Source organism: Schistocerca gregaria, chromosome 7, assembly GCF_023897955.1.
Source record: "Schistocerca gregaria isolate iqSchGreg1 chromosome 7, iqSchGreg1.2, whole genome shotgun sequence".
NCBI classification, from domain to species: Eukaryota; Metazoa; Arthropoda; class Insecta; order Orthoptera; family Acrididae; genus Schistocerca; species Schistocerca gregaria.
Window position 1 is genome coordinate 236,069,084 of NC_064926.1, and position 19,039 is coordinate 236,088,122.

General features: G+C 43.2%; 1 protein-coding gene across 2 annotated transcripts in view; it reads left to right on the forward strand.

Moving 5' to 3' along the window:
• LOC126281854 (myrosinase 1-like) overlaps positions 1-19,039 on the forward strand; it is a 190,681-nt gene that overhangs the window by 7,946 nt on the left and 163,696 nt on the right. Inside the window, exons 6-7 of one of the 2 annotated variants that reach the window (XM_049981112.1) lie at positions 6,898-6,992; positions 7,148-7,295. The exons of the other annotated variant lie outside the window; for it this stretch is intronic. Of the exons in view, the coding sequence (XP_049837069.1) occupies positions 6,898-6,992; positions 7,148-7,295 (243 nt within the window). The remainder of the gene's footprint in view (positions 1-6,897; positions 6,993-7,147; positions 7,296-19,039) is intronic. 2 annotated transcript variants of the gene reach the window in all.

Here is a 19,039-nt window from a genome sequence, read left to right on the forward strand (position 1 = left end):
GTTGTTTCTAGAATGAAGTATTCACTCTACAGCGGAGTGTGCTCTGATATGAAACTTCCTGGCACATTAAAGCTGTGTGCCGGACCGAGACTCGAACTTGGAACGTTAGCCTTTCGCAGGCAAGTGCTCTACCAAATGAGCTACCCAAGCACGACTCACGCCCCGTCCTCACAGCTTTACTTCTGCCAGTATTTCGGTCCGGCACACAGTTTTAATCTGCCAGGAAGTTTCACATCAGCGCACACTCCGCTGTAGAGCGAATATTTCATTCTAAAATTAGAGTCGTTTATACTGAAGTGTTTAGTAATGACTACAGTTACATGGTGGCACAATGCCTGCTCGTGAAAATGTTAAGTGATGGGTAGCCAGACTGTTCTATTATTGTTCGATCGTTCCTCTTATGCCCAGGACATATGTCGGGGTTTGGTCAGTGGCACAGAAATCTTGCTCGAATGCGTCTATATAGAAGGCCCTACTGCACAGAAGGTAAAACTACTTGTATCATTACAATCTTCCCACATATGTCAGTCATGCCTCAGGGAAGTCTCATTTAATATGGACATGGCAGCCAGCACTGGACCCATGCTATTTTGCCTTCTGACATGCTCGCATTTAAATGGGTTGCCGGACAGTATTTTTAATCGATTTCATGTGTAAACTGCACTACTCGACGACAGGGAGTGAATTGGCACCCCACTGTGAGCAGTGATTGGAGGAACCAATTTCTCTGGTGTGAAGAGTTAATTATCAGTTACTTTAGGTCCTATCGTAGCAACCTAGTGTTTGTGTGACTTTCCTCACACAATCATAACCAAAATCTGGTATGAGGGGATGGAGCAACCACTTGATACGGTGAGGAAACGTATATGAACCAATATTTACGGTACGTTAACACTCCTACGAGGCGAATACGACGCCTCAGTTAGCTGCCAGAACGATGTGAGTTTGGCATTTATTACCCTACTTTGTCTAGACGAACTCATATCATGCCGTTGTCTTGTAGCAAACGTGTAGTTCAACTCATCACTGCAGTCACCATGGACTTGGAGTACAAACAACGGTGGTATTTCTTCGCTTTTGCTGTGAAGCGTCCATCACACAGAAAGTATGTTGGGACAGTACGGTTACCCACCAACTGCTGGCTTCCATCACTAAATCGTAGACTGTGTTGCAGCACTTTAAGCCGTCTATACGGTGTTTCAGTTCGCTAGAAACTATGACGACGCATGTCATCAATAACTTGGTGTCCTCAGAAATCAACCTCTGATGGCAATTTGCTTCGAATTAAGGCACTGGCGGTATCTGCAAGACAAAGTAAGATGTGGAATACATAGTACGCGCCACTAAGACGACATAGGCCTGTACGAAGTATCACGCTGTCGCCGCCATGCTAAGATATTCCAGCTGTCGTGGCAAAGGAGACATCTTTTCCCAAACGAGAAAATATTTCTATCTAATTTTTAGTAAGTCTAAATATCAAACGAACAGCAAGAAGGTGTTACAATTAACGTAAAAGGGCAGTATTTTTCGCAATGGGTGAAAGAAAGTGAAATCTACATATAAAGAAAGAAATGGCGAGGAATATCATTTCTCCTTGAATAAAGTTCAGGTCAGTTAGGCGTATGCTCCACGGAGATTAACATGCATGGTCTTGGTACTTTTTACGCTCGTAGTTACCTTAGTGTGCTCCCATTCCTCCATCTGTGTACTTTACAAGGTTCTTTCTACACTGAAGCGCCAACGAAATTGGTATAGGCATGCGTATTCAAATACAGAGTTATGTAAATACCCGGAATACGGCGCTGCCGGCGGCAACGCTTGTATAAGACAACAAGTGTCTGACGCTGTAGTTAGAACGGTTACTGCAGCTACAATGACAAATTATCAAGATTTAAGTGAGTTAGAACATGGTGTTCTAGTCGAGGCACGAGCGATGGGACACTGCTGCTCCAATGTAACGATAAAGTACATCTCTCAGGTAGCGATGGAGGAGGGCTTTTCCCCCATGACCACTTCACTAGCGTACCGTGAATATCAGGAGTCCGGTAAAACATCAAATCTCCGACATCGCTGCGGCCGAAAAAACATCCTGCAAGAACGGGACCAACGACCACTGCAGAGAATCGTTCAACGTGACAGAAGTGTAACCCTTCTGTAAATTGCTGCAGATTTCAATGCTGGGCCATCAGCAAGTGTCGTTGTGTGAGTATTCAAAGAAGCAACGATATGGACCTTCGAAGCTGAAGGCCCACTCGCGTACCCTTGATGACTGCACAACACAAATCTTTACGCCTCGTCTGGGCCCGTCAACACCGACAACGGACTGTTGATGACTGGAAACCTGTTAATGGATGGAGGAGTCTCGTTTCAAATTGTATCAAGCGGATGGATGTGCAGGGGTATGGAGACAACCTCATGAATCTTTGGACCTTGCAGGTCAACAGGGTACTATTCAAGTTCGTGGAGGCTCTGTATTGATGTGGAGCGTGTGCAGCCTGAGTGATATGGGACCCCTGATACTGGTGACACGTATGTAAGCATCCTGTCTGATCATCTATAACCATTCATGTCCATTGTGCATTCCGAGGGACCTGGGATATTCCAGCAGGACCATACGACAACCAACACATCCAGAATTGCTACAGAGTTTTTCCAGAAACAGGCTTCCGAATTTAAACACTTTCACTGTCCATCAGACTCCTCAGATATGAACATTATTGAGCATATCTCCGTACTCTTAAGAATATCTGGACAGCCCTGCAGGATTCATGTCGTCAGTTCCCTCAGCACTACTTCAGACATTAGTCGGGTCCATCCCAAGTCGTGTAGCGCTACTTCTGCGTGCCCGCCGAGGCCCTACACGATATTAGTCGCCTGTACCAGTTTCTTTGGCTCCTGAGTGGAATATTAACTATGGAGTCATTCTCAAAGATATAATGAAATATCAAGTGACATGGGAATACTATCGGATCATATTCTAGTGTATTCGAACACTTGTACACCAAAAAATAGTTCTTAAAACCACTAATAGGAGAGACAATTACTGACAATTTTTATTGAAACTGGGTTATTAAAGAGTTTCACTGGGTAATCTTCAAGCTTATATTTTGTGTCAGATATCCGGGCTGTATTCGTAAAGTAACCATCCTCCGACAATACGGCATTTTCTCTCCAGTTTGAACTGCTTGCTTGGCTAAACAATAAGCAGAGACCACTAGGTACCTTATTTGATTTAACCCTGCTATTCCGTTTGGATCTATATGGCACAAATATGTTATAATTGTCGCTTCTTATTATTTAAATATCCAAATAACTTTATAAAATTCTGTAACTTTGTCTGAAAATGCATTGGCAGTATGTGGTTAAAATAGGTTTTAAAGTATTTTAAGTCATCTGGTCATAAACGTCGTGAGTTGCACTCAAAATGTTTGTGTCAGTATGACCCGACATTAATATGATTAGTCTAAACTCAAATACTTCTTGTTGTCTCATATTTTATGGTAGTAATGGCTTTCATTGTTCATAGTACTCTCAACATTCAACAAGTCGACAAAGACACTGCGTTTACAACAATGGAAGTGTCATTAGGACTCGTCAGCTGTTCAATTATCCGTTTTCTCTACTCAGGTTGCGTTCTCTATAATTTGGAAGTAGTCTGAATTGTGACATAATAGCGATTATCTTCTGGTAAACCTTCCGGGATGTAAGGTCGTGGTCCATGAAACTCTTCAGCTCCTGATTATATCAGTTACTGGCGCTGAGTTGGAAGAACCGATAAATATCTCAACAGACGAAAGACAAATTTCCTAGCTCGAAGATCATGTTAGTAATGCATCAGAATGTGCGTGTTCCGATGATGTTGACGACAGGGCTCAGCCTGTTCAAAATAGTGTACAGGACTTCTGTTTTTAAAAACTGGAACCCGGAATGGCAGTTGCAACCACCAGCACAATACAGCCGTCTGCCTGCTTCGGACTTCGTCGGAAGTACCCCGGCAGTTATCAAGTATGTAAGCAGCAGAATATGTGATGTAAGAAGTTCATTTGGAGTATTATTTTCTACAGTACTTCACAATGAAATAATAGAGATGTCAAATACTCAGCAGCAACGAGTTATTGTGAACAATGGAAAGACACTGATGATTATCTTTTTCACGCATACTTAGGACTCCTGTTCCTTGCTGCTCTGTATCCCTTAAATGGGGAATCTACTAAAAGTTTGTGAAATAAGAATTTCGAACAACAATGTCCCTAGGAACATTCTGTAAAATATCGCTCGTCTTGCGATTTGATAAGAAGTCCACGAGAGAGGAAAGACGACATACTGATAAACTCACCGCAATTCGAAGTATCTTGAAGAATTGGTTACAAGTTCTTCCTAGACTGTATAATCCAGGGGAAAATGTGACCGTCGACGATCAGCTGCTAGCATTTAGAAGCCGCTGTCCATTCAAGCAGTACATCCCAAGCAAACAGGCAAAATATGGGGTTAGGATGTGGTCTCTGTGTGACAACAAATCTTCACATATACTAAAAGCCCAGAGGAGAGTGGAGCGCCACCAGAAAAAAAACAGGGAATGAAAGAAGTTGCTGATCTTACCTGTTATTTGCGAAGTCAGAATGTAACACGAGACAATTTTTTTACGTAATACAATTTGGAACAGCTGCTCCTGAAAAGGAAACTGACAGTGCTAGGAACCACACGTAAAAACAAGTCAGAGACGCCACAAAATATGACCGACAAGGAGGTTCATAGCTCTTCATTTAAATTCACAAATAACAGTACGATGGTCAGTTATATCCTTAAGGGAAATAAGAATCCAGTACTAATGAGCACTCTCAACCATGGTGGAGAAATAAGTGACAGTGCTGATAAGAAGCCAACAATGATTTTACGTTATAATTCAACCAAAGGGGCTGTAGAAACGCTCGATCAGCCAACAGGAACGTATATATGCAAATAAAAGTCCAATAGATGGCGCATGATAGTTTTCTACAATATTCTTGGTGTTGCTGCTTATAAACTGTATGTCTTGTGGACTTCGATTGACCCTAACTGGAATGCACGAAAACTGCCTAGACGGAGATTATTTTTGGAGGAACGTGGAAAGTCATTGGTTGCAGAGCACATTGCATCAGGGAAGCATTTTCCAAGAACAGGAGATTCTTTGAGAATGGTCAGAAGCATCCAGGATCCTGAAGGAGTGACAGGTGTGGCTAAATCAGCAACAACAAGAAACTCTACTAAAAGTGCACGCTGTATATTCTGTCCTTCGTCCAGTGGCATAAAATAACATGTTGGGAGTAAAGTTTAATAAACATGTATGCAAAACACACGTCGCTTACTTGCGTCTAAACTGCAGTGAGTAACAAAAAAAGAAAGTAACTTGGTCAGATGGACAGATGGTTGTTAAGAATGACCATTTGGGGGAAATTTGTGTTTGTTTCTAATATACCCAGCATGAATATTAAAATAATGAATTTTCTTTAGTGAAGTTGTGTGTATTATTATTATTATTATTATTATTTCACTATGATAATATTCTTCTCGGGTATGCAGCCGGATCATAACGTCTTCATGACACAATATTTCCGCGGTCCAACTGGCCGCCATCTTCAGGTGAGAGTGCTGGTGCAGTTCCGGCGAGACCGTGCACCAGCACTCTCACCTGAAGATGGCGGCCAGTTGGACCGCGGAAATATTGTGTCATGAAGACGTTATGATCCGGCTGCATACCCGAGAAGAATATTATCAATTATTACGCCGGGAAAGCCTTCGTAGTCACATTATTTCACTATGATTATTAACAACATACTTCAATACAACAACAATGTAGACGGCTTACAACTCTACTAAAAATAAGCTTGAATACGAGTTTTTCACCTTATGTCGTGACCTGAAAAGTACCTTTCTGTAGTAAAAGTGAACAGAACATCAGTGTTAAAATATTTATCTTAGATTCCGCATATATTGGATACTTTAGAACTAGGGAAAAGGTTCCCCAGTGGTTCATCAGATATCTAGCAATCTGGAAACAGAAGGCTGTCCTCAATAAATGTGGAAGAGATCTGAAACTGACTGGAATTTGTAAGAATAAGAGGCCACAGCCTCATGACTACATCTGTTATTTCTTTTTCCACGTGAAACAAGATTCATTCTCAAAGATGAGAGTCGGACCGCAAATAATTTAACTAGTAGTATAGGATGTCGTTGCTTATATTGAATAGAGAAATGTTCAAATGTATGTGAAATCTTATGGGACTTAACTACTAAGGTCATCAGTCCCTGAGCTTACACACTACTTAACCTAAATTGTCATAAGTACAAAAGCACACAACCATGCCCGAGGGAGGACTCGAACCTCCGCCGGGACCAGCCCCACAGTCCATGACTGCAACGCCTTAGACCGCTCGGCGGAATAGAGCATGTTGCATCCAGTTTCAGTCAATAAATTCTAAAAAAAAGTGAAAAGTTATTATGTACTCAGAGTATTAAATAAGCAGAATACTTTAAGTTCCTTTCGATGTAAAATTTAAATTTTTACCAAACATCTCGAATTATATAGTGATGGGCAGAAATGTCAATGGTAGAATAATATCTTCTTATAAAGTAGGAATCGTTAGGAAGTAAGTAATCTCTCGTGAGCTTACAAATGAAGCACAAATATTCTGAGTAAATTATTTATCAAGGCACTTTTGTTAACTACCCCATAATACTTTTACACAAGGATATTATATTTTTGTAATTATGCCAAGAAACACACCAGATGTCTTATCCGAGAACTCTGAATATATAAAAGGTATAGTTGATAGCATAGCTGTACTACTTTGTGCATCATACCAATCACTATACACTATGGTCTATAGTAAGATAATCTGATGGCTATGTGTTTTATAGGTAGCGTGGGAATCACGCTTAATATGGATGGGCTTGAGCCAATGACGAACTCGACGGAGGATGTAGAAGCTAGTGAAAGAGCAAGACAGTTTCAGGTGGGTACTGCAGCTCTGCCGTCAACCATTAGCAATTTTTCAGTGTGTTGCTACCCGCTTAGAGGGTGCAAAAGATACTAATCACTTCACATATATGGCCTATAAGTAAAATAATGATGTCCGTTAGGAAAGCTAATGTGTAATTTGTTTTGCAGCTGGGTCTCTACGGACACCCTATCTACACTCAGAGTGGTGATTATCCGGCAGTGGTGCGACAGCAAGTCGATGGCAACAGTGAGGCTGAAGGACGACCGCGATCAAGGCTACCAACCTTCACACAGGAAGAGGTCGAGTACATTAGGGGTGAGTATTTAAATACATTGCACTTGAAGAAAATTGAAATTGATTAATGTTATCCAGCACTGTCCAGAAATGATTCTCCAATAAATTATTGTCACATGTTCTCCGTCTTAGATCATTAGTACCAGCAACGTTTTCTGAGTGAATAATGTCACATCCGAAAATGTACGGTAAGAGCTACTGGTTTCCGAGATTCTGGAACTTCTCAGAATTCATAGGCAACTTTGATACAAACATACTGAGTAGAACCATGCCTGAAGAGAATAGCAATACATTATTCGTTAAAACTTCGAACAAGCTGTAAAGTATGATAAGACAGCATTCTTAATTAAATACGGAGTGTCAAGTAAGAGTAAAGAGAAGGACTTTTAAAATGTCGCCAAATAGCTTTCGGGAAAGTAGCCGCTCGACACCGTCAATAACTGCCGATATTTTTTCAGGTGAAGACTCTGTGATCCTCAAGGCACAAACACTAATAGAGGGAGCTGAGCAGGGAAGTACATCGGTATGCGAGGCATATACAGTAAAACAACAAACAAGGACGGTAAACGCGCCACTACATTGAAGTTGCGTAAAATCCTTTAATTTTTTATATGAATAGTTGGTTAGTACTTAGTAGCGTCTTCTGAAGAATCGCGTACACATCGTTGCCTCTGTGCGGCGGCGGCGCCTGATGACCAATATTGAAATCACGCTACATGGGTGCTAAAGCAAACCGGTTCAGCCGTCCTGAGTTGTCGTCGACGCATCTTCTTTATTGGTCGACTTGGATTTTTTATTAGGCAAGTTTTATATTTATTTGACAGACAAGTTGTGTGGTAACCATCTTTCTCGTTTGCGTCGTGGCCCTGTCCTGCTTGCCTACTTGGTTCTTGGTGCTCATACAATAGTGTGGCACAGTATTCTTATCTTCCCTACTGGATTCTGTGGTTGAATGTGCGTGATAACATTTGGTGTGATTACGACCCTGATTTTTATTTGTTGATAGAACTGTAGCGCACGCAACAGATGACAAGATACACACACAAGACCAGCGCCCATATCCCTACTGGGATATCAAAAGAAGGGAAGCTAGTTAATTTGTCATTATTTACTAAGATAATAAGGGGGTTCTTACTCTTACAATTATGGTTCTGAGCTTTCGAGATGAGAGGTAATTGTGTGACTGAAATTTATTAGAAATTTTTATGCTATTATTGAACATAATATGGTACCACTGGTCCATACTGTTATCGATACTGACAAGTATTGAAAAAGCTAATTGATCTCGTATTATCAGCCGATTAATTGTCACACTATAGGGAGGCTGAAGGGAATTCATTATTTTAGAACAACATGGTTTTGGAGAGAAGCAGCGATTAGTATGATTAATGAATAATTCAAGAACAGTCCTAATCGCATTTATTATTGTTGTAATACCTGCCGTTATTTAGACAGGAGTGACACCACCAGTAGTCGACCAAAGGTGTAAACGCCCAGAAAATGACCCCTACGTCGGGTTGAAACCGGTGGTGGTATTATAAGAATAATAAATTCTATTACGGCTGTTCTTCAATTATTGGAATGCCATTCGTCGCCTCGCCGAAGTACACCGCGATGCACAACGCGAAATGATGCTGCTACACAAATTAATGCGCAAGCGCGACTGCGCAGAACTGTGAAGCTAACCATAGAGATGCTTGAGCATATAATTTTCAAGTAAGCTCGTGAGACGAGCGAAAGAGTTGAGGTTTGGTTCGCGAGCTGTATCTACACTCCTGGAAATGGAAAAAAGAACACATTGACACCGGTGTGTCAGACCCACCATACTTGCTCCGGACACTGCAAGAGGGCTGTACAAGCAATGATCACACGCACGGCGCAGCGGATACACCAGGAGCCGCGGTGTTGGCCGTCGAATGGTGCTAGCTGCGCAGCACTTGTGCACCGCCGCCGTCAGTGTCAGCCAGTTTGCATACGGAGCTCTATCGCAGTCTTTAACACTGGTAGCATGCCGCGACAGCGTGGACGTGAACCGTATGTGCAGTTGACGGACTTTGAGCGAGGGCGTATAGTAGGCATGCGGGAGGCCGGGTGGACATACCGCCGAATTGCTCAACACGTGGGGCGTGAGGTCTCCACAGTACATCGATGTTGTCGCCAGTGGTCGGCAGAAGGTGCACGTACCCGTTGACCTGGGACCGGACCGCAGCGACGCACGGATGCACGCCAAGACCGTAGGATCCTACGCAGTGCCGTAGGGGACCGCACCGCCACTTCCCAGCAAATTAGGGACACTGTTGCTCCTGGGGTATCGGCGAGGACCATTCGCAACCGTCTCCATGAAGCTGGGCTACGGTCCCGCACACCGTTAGGCCGTCTTCCGCTCACGCCCCAACATCGTGCAGCCCGCCTCCAGTGGTGTCGCGACAGGCGTGAATGGAGGGACGAATGGAGACGTGTCGTCTTCACAATGAGAGTTGCTTCTGTCTTGGTGCCAATGATGGTCGTATGCGTGTTTGGCGCCGTGCAGGTGAGCGCCACAATCAGGACTGCATACGACCGAGGCACACAGGGCCAACATCCAGCATCATGGTGTGGGGAGCGATCTCCTACACTGGCCGTACACCTCTGGTGATAGTCGAGGGGACACTGAATAGTGCACGGTACATCCAAACCGTCATCGAACCCATCGTTCTACCATTCCTAGACCGGCAAGGGAACTTGCTGTTCCAACAGGACAATGCACGTCCGCATGTATCCCGTGCCACCCAACGTGCTCTAGAAGGTGTAAGTCAACTACTCTGGCCAGCAAGATCTCCGGATCTGTCCCCCATTGAGCATGTTTGGGACTGGATGAAGCGTCGTCTCACGCGGTCTTCACGTCCAGCACGAACGCTGGTCCAACTGAGGCGCCAGGTGGAAACGGCATGGCAATCCGTTCCACAGGACTACGCCCAGCATCTCTACGATCGTCTCCATGGGAGAATAGCAGCCTACATTGCTGCGAAAGGTGGATATACACTGTACTAGTGCCGACATTGCGCATGCTCTGTTGCCTGTGTCTATGTGCCTGTGGTTCTGTCAGTGTGATCATGTGATGTATCTGACCCCAGGAACGTTTCAATAAAGTTTCCCCTTCCTGGGACAATGAATTCACGGTGTTCTTATTTCAATTTCCAGGAGAGTAGTACGATACACAGCATTTGACATGTTACCACCTTGCAGACGGAGCGCCTCCGCACTGCGTCCTGTCCGCAGCACGTCCCAGCTACTTTCTACCCGCCACGCTACCGGCCAACCCTATTGATCGTTGCTCGAACGGCCAAGTTTGTATTGGCTGCCAACCTCCGCCCTCTACACTCCTCAGAATCGATCTTTCCGAAGTGCCTCAAGCAATGCCTGTGTTCAACTTCCTTAGTTTTTCTTTTGAGAAGCATACCGCATCTACTGACAATCCTTTTGAACAGCCCTTTACCTTTCTAAGCCCAACACATTCACACAGCATGCCCTCATACGTACCGGATAGATACAGGAAGACGATGAAATGTGACATATCGAAACATACTCAAAATAAAAAAAATTAGTTGCCTCCTACATGTCCTTTAGCTGCAATATTCATGAAGCGTACTCACACTATCGCGTCACAGTGTGGAGACGCATTATTATTATTGGAACAGTTTAACAGTATGTCGAAGAAACTGGCGTGTCATTATATTTTCGGGAAGTGTCTAATTTTTATTATTCAGATAATACTGCTCCTTATATGTAATTGTTGTACTATCACGCAGATTACTATATTAAGGATATTCTATCCTTACACTATAGATCTGATGATGGCGCCTAGTTACTATCGAAACTAGTCATGAAACAAACTTTTGAGATCAAGTAATCTTGGTTTCTAATATTATAAAACTCTGACTTCTTCAGTAAATATCAGTGAGTAATAGCGAACACTCTGTTCAAGAATCACAAGTGGAGGAGGTAAACTTGGAAAAGGCCGGGAGATATGGGAATATTTCAAATTGATTGCGTCGTAGTCAGACAGTGATTATTGAAACAGATACTGTATTGTACGATGTCTCAGAGCAGATAATGACTCAGATCTCAATTTAGTGATGATAATGAATAAACTGAAGTTTAAGAGATTAGTCAGGAAGAATTTGTGTATAAACAACAGAGATAAAGAAGTACTAAGGAACGAAGAGATACTCTTGAGTTTATCTAAGGCTTTAGGTACTGGCATAAGGAAAAGCTCAGTAAGCAGTTCAGTTGAAGAGGAATGGATATCCCTGAAAAGGGCAATCATAAAAGTTGGAAGGAAGAACGTAGGTATAAGGAAGGCAACAGCGAAGAAGCATGTAAAACAAATGAAATACTTCAGCTGATCGACGAAAGAAGAACGTGAATCTACAGGAAAATCCAGAAATAAGGATATGTAATCACTTATTAACGAAGTAATTACGAATTTCAGAGGCGTTAAGGTGGAATGGCTGCCTGAAAAATGTGAATAGAAATAATTGATGGTCGGAAGAACTGACAGGCATGTAGAAAAATCAGAACAAAACATTTGCTGAAATTAAAATCAAAGATGGCAACATTATGAGCGCCAAGAGAATTCTGCTTAAATGTAAAATGGAAGGGAGGGGGGAGGAAGCGGATAGTTGGAATGACTATATTGAAGCCCTCTATGTGGAGTAGGACTTATCTTATAAGATGATAGACGAAGAAGCAGTAGTCGATAGGGATGAGATCGAAGATCCAGTACTATAATCAGAGTTTAAAAGAACTTTGGACGACTTAAGTTCAAATAAGGCAAACAGGATACATAACAGTCAGTCTCAATTTCTAAAATCATTTGGGCCAGTGGCAACAAAACGACCATTCACGTTGACGTGTAGACTGTAGGAGACTGGCGATATACCACAAGACCTTCCGAAAACCATCATCTACACAATTCTGTAGACAGTAAGAACCGACAAGTGCGAGAATTATGGCACAGTCAGCTTAACAGCTCCTGTATTTAATTTATTGGCATGAATAATATACAGCAAAATCCGCAGTTGAGCATGGTTCAGATGACGATCGGTTTGACTCTAAGAAAGATAAAAGCACCTCAAAGGTAGTTCTGACGTTGCAGCTGTAATGGAAGAAAGACTGAAGGAAAAATCAAGAGTTATCATACGATTTTTTCATCTAGGAAAATGCTTCTACAATGTAAAATTCCTCAACATGTTCGAAATTCTGGAAAAAATGTGGATAAGCTATAGGAGAACCAGATCATGTAAAATACGTACAAGAACCAAGAAGAAGCAATAACACTGGAAAACCAACAACGAAATGCTCGGATTAAAAACGGGGTAGGACAGGAATGTAGCCTTAAGTTTCAACAGTGGGTTACAATTTAAAGTGAAAGGATTTCAGTAATAATATTCGCTGATGCATCCTGAGTGAAAGTGAAGAAAAATTCCATGATCTATTTGATGGGACGAACAGTCTAATAAGTACAAAATATTGAGAGAACATCGACGGACGAAAGACGAGGATAATGAGAGGAGGTAGAAATGAGAACAGTTAGAAACTTAAGATTAGAGTTGGGGTTCATAAAGTAGACGAAATAAAGGAGTTTTGGTAATAGGCAGCCAAATAGCCCATGATGAACGGAGCAAGGAGGAAATAAAACGTCGACTAGCACTGGCAAAGAGAGTTTCCCTGGTGATGAGAAGTGTGCTAGTATCAAACATTGGCCATAATTTCAGAGTTTCTGAGAATGTACGTTTGGAGTACAGCATTTTACGGTAGTTACAAATGGACTGCGGGGAAACCGGAGCAGGAGAGAGTCGAAGTATCTGATATGTTGCAAATTCGGTAACTGATAAGGTAAGGCTTTAGGACGTTCTTCGCAGAGTCGTCGAGGAAAGGAAATTATGGAAAACACTTGCAGAAAGAAAGAGCAGGATGATAGATTACCTGTTCAGACATCAGGGTAAACTGCCGTGGTACTGGTGGGAGATGTAGAGGGTAAAAGGCGTAGAGGAAGAGAGGGATTAGAATATACCCAGCAAATGCGTAGATTGCAAGTACTACCCTGAAATGAAGAAGTGAAGAAGTTGGCACAGAAGAGAAATCATGGCGGGTGGCATCAAACCGATCAGAAGACCGATGACACAAAAGAAAAGGATCTTGATAATTCAGTGTCAACGGTCTCCTTAATAATTCTATGCCAATAGCTGTAACTACATTGCAGAATCCCTGTACTGTTGTATTCCATAGGGATAACAATGTCAAGGAAATAATCATCAACAGGATATTTTTTTCGGCTGCTGTTAGCGCATGTGACACATGTTCTAAGCACCCCAGTCCTCCGCTATCCCGATGGTCCGACCAGTATATGACGTACAACAACTGCAAGGGGTACTGTAGACACCCGCATTACGCAAACCAAGATCGTCGCTTAGAGATTTTAAAATGGGCCCGAATGTTGGGTGGTGGTCGAAAAACACAATCCACACTATGTTTCTGCAGAATATGACCAATCCTGTGGGGAATAGTAGCTACGTAAGGTAAAATTGTCATAGGTTTTGCTATCTCGTTCACTTCGTCACCCATCCGACTAACTGTTGACTGATAGAGCAGTCTACGACCTTTCTGGTGAAAGGTGACTTCGAGGAGAGATAATTCAACAGACAAACTTTCAGCGTCTGAGACAATGTCGGTCTTGTTGCTGTTGTGGTCTTCAGTCTAGAGACTTGTTTGATGCAGCTCTCCAAGCTAATCTATCCTGGGCAAATTTCTTCACCTCCAAGTAAGTACTGCATCCTTCTTAATCTGCTTAGTGTATTCATCTCTTGGTCTCCCTCTACGATTTTTACCCTCGACGCTTCCCTGCAATACTAACTTGGTGATCCCTTGATGCCTCAGAACATCCTAACAACCTATCCCTTCCTCTAGTCAAGTTGTGCCAGAAATTCCTCTGTTCCCCAATTCTGTTCAGTACCTGCTCATTAGTTATGTGATACACCCATCTAATATTTAGCATTCTTCTCTAGTACCACACTTCTAATTTATGTCACATATTAAGCTCTTGGCCTCTTCGTGCAGTGAAAATTGTAAACTTCTCAATCAGTTCAGTCAAGTGATACAGCCTTTTATGCCATGTATTTTGATAGTTGAAAAACACTCATCAAAACCCATATGGTACTTTCCTTTGATCTAGTACTAAGAAATTTGGCAAGAAGCCAGATTTCGCAGTACAAGCCAAGAAAAAACTCAAAAACTGTTATTTGTAATTATATCACACGAAAAAAAAATTTTTTGTTGACATTTGTTATTCGACTTCAAACCGGAAATTGCAATATTCTGAGAAGTCTTGGTATCCGTGGGACCGATATCTTGCCAGTATCATATAATGAATATTCTGAATTCTCTGAATGGATAAACTGTCTCTACAAATAGTTAAATTTGTACGTAACTCTCAGTGCTCCTGCCCAATTTTTATTCGCTGAGCAGTGCTATGAACAGACAATTAGAGATGCAATGTGGAGCACTTTGTCACCTATTATTGCCAATATAAGAAATCGAGGAACGTGTCCTTAAGTCGGCAGCACTAACACCTGTGTGTTTTCTAAAATACGTGGGCAATACTTTCGTCGTTTGCTACCATGGAACTGCAATTTTACACTACGTTTTGGAACATCTGAATTGAATTCACACGAAATTCACTTCACGATGGAGATGGATGTCTTGGTAATGTGTAATGCTGACGTTATCTTGGGTCTTGCTGTACAGAGGAAGCCAACTCACAGTGTTTTTTGTCTTCAGGCTGGGTGTTGTCACCAGGTGCTTCAGCGTAAGGGGATACTTGGTACCTTGATTCACACGGCCCTCGTCATTTCAGTTTCTAAAATTCATATGATATACACTATCTGGAAGTCACCTTTCACCATAAGGTTTATAGTGACAGATCAGGCGCACTTTTTACTATCAGCCAATTCTGAATTGGCTGAACGAAAACAATAACGAGGAGACCGGAGGCATTTTTGCATCACGCACAGATTTTTCAACAGAACTGGCCATATTGTGCGGGGACATGATGTTAATTGTGTTCTGACCACTATCTAAAATTAGGGACCACATACTATTTGGTGATCTTACTTTGCATAAGGCGGGCATGTACCATATCCGTTGCAGTTGTGGTATCTCATACACTGGTCAGACCTTCAGGACAATGTAAGAATGGTGTATTGAAAATAAGCGCCACACACACTCATAACACTCGATTACGTCTACTGTTGCAGAACATTACCTTGCAACCATGGAATTTCACAACGCGCAGATTCTGGCGTGCACTTCCAGCTATATGGATAGTGTTATAAAACGAGCAGTTGATATTAGGACAACAAGTCATCGTGTGGTTAGGAATTTTTTGTTCTTAAATTCTGCTTGGAATAGTGCTCCCTGTCTCTTGTCAAACAGTGCTACTTGCTCACCTATTGGCGACTAATAGCCGCAGTCGATAACATCTGACGTGTGTCATCTTCGGTTGTGTGGTGGCGTTAGTGCCCCCACATACCGAGGTTTCAAAATTCCTTGTCCAACGCTCTCTTGTTCCATCTGTGCCTTGAAAATGACAGGGAAGAAATTCAACTTCCACTTTAAAAAATTTGAGGATTATGATCTTGCAGTCTGTCAACCTCTAGGGTGATATAAAATACCATATCACAATTGTAGTAATGGCCTCATATTTCCAACATTATCATTGTTCTTCGAATATTAGGCTTATACTCAATACATATTTTTTCTAAATTGAGTCATTGTGAAAAATAACTTTTGTAGGAGTTAGCCTCATTGAGGAAGGTAAACTCTACACCTACATTTACGTACACACGCCGCAAGCTATCGTACGTGGCGTGGCGGTGGGTACCCTGTTCCACTGCTAACCATTTCCTTTCTTGACCCACTCGCAAACAGAAGGAAGGAAAAATGACTATGTGCCTCTGTATGATCCCTAAGTTCTGTAGTCAGCATGAAGCCTCGGTTCTCTAAATTTTTTCAACACTTCTCCTCGAAAATAACTCGCCGTCCCTCCAGAGATGCGCATGTGAGTTCCAGAAGCATCTCCGTAACACTTGAGTGTTGTTCGAACCTACCAGTAACAACCCTGTGTGCCTCGGTCGTATGCAGTCCTGATTGTGACGCTCACCTGCACGGCGCCAAACACGCATACGACCATCATTGGCACCAAGGCAGAAGCGACTTTCATCGCTGAAGACGACACGTCTCCATTCGACCCTCCATTCACGCCTGTCGCGACACCACCGGAGGCGGGCTGCACGATGTTGGGGCGTGAGCGGAAGACGGCCTAACGGTGTGCGGGACCGTAGCCCAGCTTCATGGAGACGGTTTCGAATGGTCCTCGCCGATACCCCAGGAGCAACAGTGTCCCTAATTTGCTGGGAAGTGGCGGTGCGGTCCCCTACGGCACTGTGTAGGATCCTACGGTCTTCGCGTGCATCCGTGCGTCGCTGCGGTCCGGTCCCAGGTCGACGGGCACGTGCACCTTCCTCCGACCACTGGTGACAACATCGATGTACTGTGGAGACCTCACGCCCCACGTGTTGAGCAATTCGGCAGTACGTCCACCCGGCCTCCCGCATGCCCACTATACGCCCTCGCTCAAAGTCCGTCAACTGCACATACAGTTCACGTCCACGCTGTCGCGGCATGCTACCAGTGTTAAAGACTGCGATGGAGCTCCGTATGCCACTGCAAACTGGCTGACACTGACGGCGGAGGTGCACAAATGCTGCGCAGCTAGCGCCATTCGACGGCCAACACCGCGGTTCCTGGTGTGTCCGCTGTGCCGTGCGTGTGATTATTGCTTGTACAGCCCTCTCGCAGCGTCCGGAGCAAGTATGGTGGGTGTGACACACCGGTGTCGTGTTCTTTTTTCCATTTCCGGGAGTGTAATAAAGATTCTGTCACAGTTCCGTGGGGCAATCCTGACGATACCCAGCAGTTCTGGATGTATAATATGCTTATGTACGGAGAGTGAATTTCGACAGCAGCTTCATTTTCAAGACTGCCGGTACGTGATAAAATATGACGTCGCTGGACGGGGGAATGCATTGCAGTATGAAAATGTAACTGTGGAACTGATCATAGATGAATTGTTCGATTATTAGGATTGCAAATCAAATAGTTTAGAAATAAGAGGCAATCGTTGACGCTCTGCCATTATTTGATTAATATACAGAGACGAAAGTTTTGTGTACAGGACAATTTTCTAAATGGGTATAAACTTTTGGGATCGGTCCATAAACGATATGAAGTATAAAAGGTCAGATGAATGTATGACCGCGAGTGCATTCGAATGGAGGTACGTACACTTGAAGATGAAGTTTTTTGACAGTGTAAGTTTCCATGATTGAAAACACACATGAGAACGCACGAGGCATGTGGGAATACTTCGTCTCAGCTAGTGTTTTCGCCCCAAGTTCAGTAGGGCAGAGATATTGTCCATGATGGTGACACGCTAACAGATGAGCACTAAGGGACATCCGTTTCATAACTGTTGCCAATTCACACTGGCTTAAACGTGTGTTGTATAGCGCAGCGTTGGGAGACGACGATACATCATAACAAGCGAGGCGTTAAGCAGAGGACTTTGCGCAAATCCTCCACGTCGATTGCCACTATCATTACCAGTTACAGCGCGTGTAGGCCTTTCTACCCACATGCTTACCTTTATGGTGATGGTTTTGTCGCTGGTACGTCGCACAGGCCAGAACGGTGAGGAGATTTCTTGCATCCATCCTATTCACCCATGAGGTTACCTTTACGAGGAGCGGGGCTTGGATGAAATACTAGTTTATATGCTGAAGTAATACATATACAAACATTCTTAACAAACGTAATAAATGAATCATTCATATCAGGGAAATTCCCAGAATATTTGAAATAGGCAAGGCTTGTACCTCTGCTACAAACATATAACGCAGAAGACATAGGTAACTACAATCCCACTTCGGTACTGTCATCATTTTCAGAAATAGTAACCCTAGTTATGTAAAACAGATTAATGAATTACTTGAATAAACACAAGATCTTAAATGTATTGGTTTCGAAAATCGTAGAAGTACTCAGTCAGCAGTAATAGCATTCACAAAAGTGGTATTTCATCCTGCTGACAAAGATGAGTTGGTCGCAGGCACAGTTTAAGATGTTTCAAAGGCTTTTGATACTGTTGACCAGAGGATTCTACTATAAAAGTTAGAAGGAATTAAAAAGCGTTGATAGGATGGTGTGGGTATGTGGATCCGTCTCGGAGGTGGGTGGATATGTAAACGATGAAGACAGGCGACTTTACGTAGAAAAATTTTATTAACAATTATAAACAAACGTAGAGCAGCGTGTTCGCAGCAGGCAGACAGCAGGTAGTCGGAAATAAAGCTGGGATCCAGGCGCGCTGCATGGACGCGGTGATAAAGGCGTTTATCGAGGCGGGAAGCAAATAGCTTTCTGCTTCCACTGCTTTGTGACTGCCAGTGCTGGCTACGACGGGACGGCGGAGTGGGGACGGGTACTAACAGATAGGAGGGCCTGGACATGCATGACTGTTCAGGATGTTGAACACAGGCCTGACAGACTGGTAAGCGGCTTTGCTGTTTTGGATGGACCTCACTGCTTGCCTCAACACACGTGGCCGGGGCACAGCGGCTTGCTGCCGGGATTCCAGGTAACCACGAAGTTCACGTTCTGAAAACAGC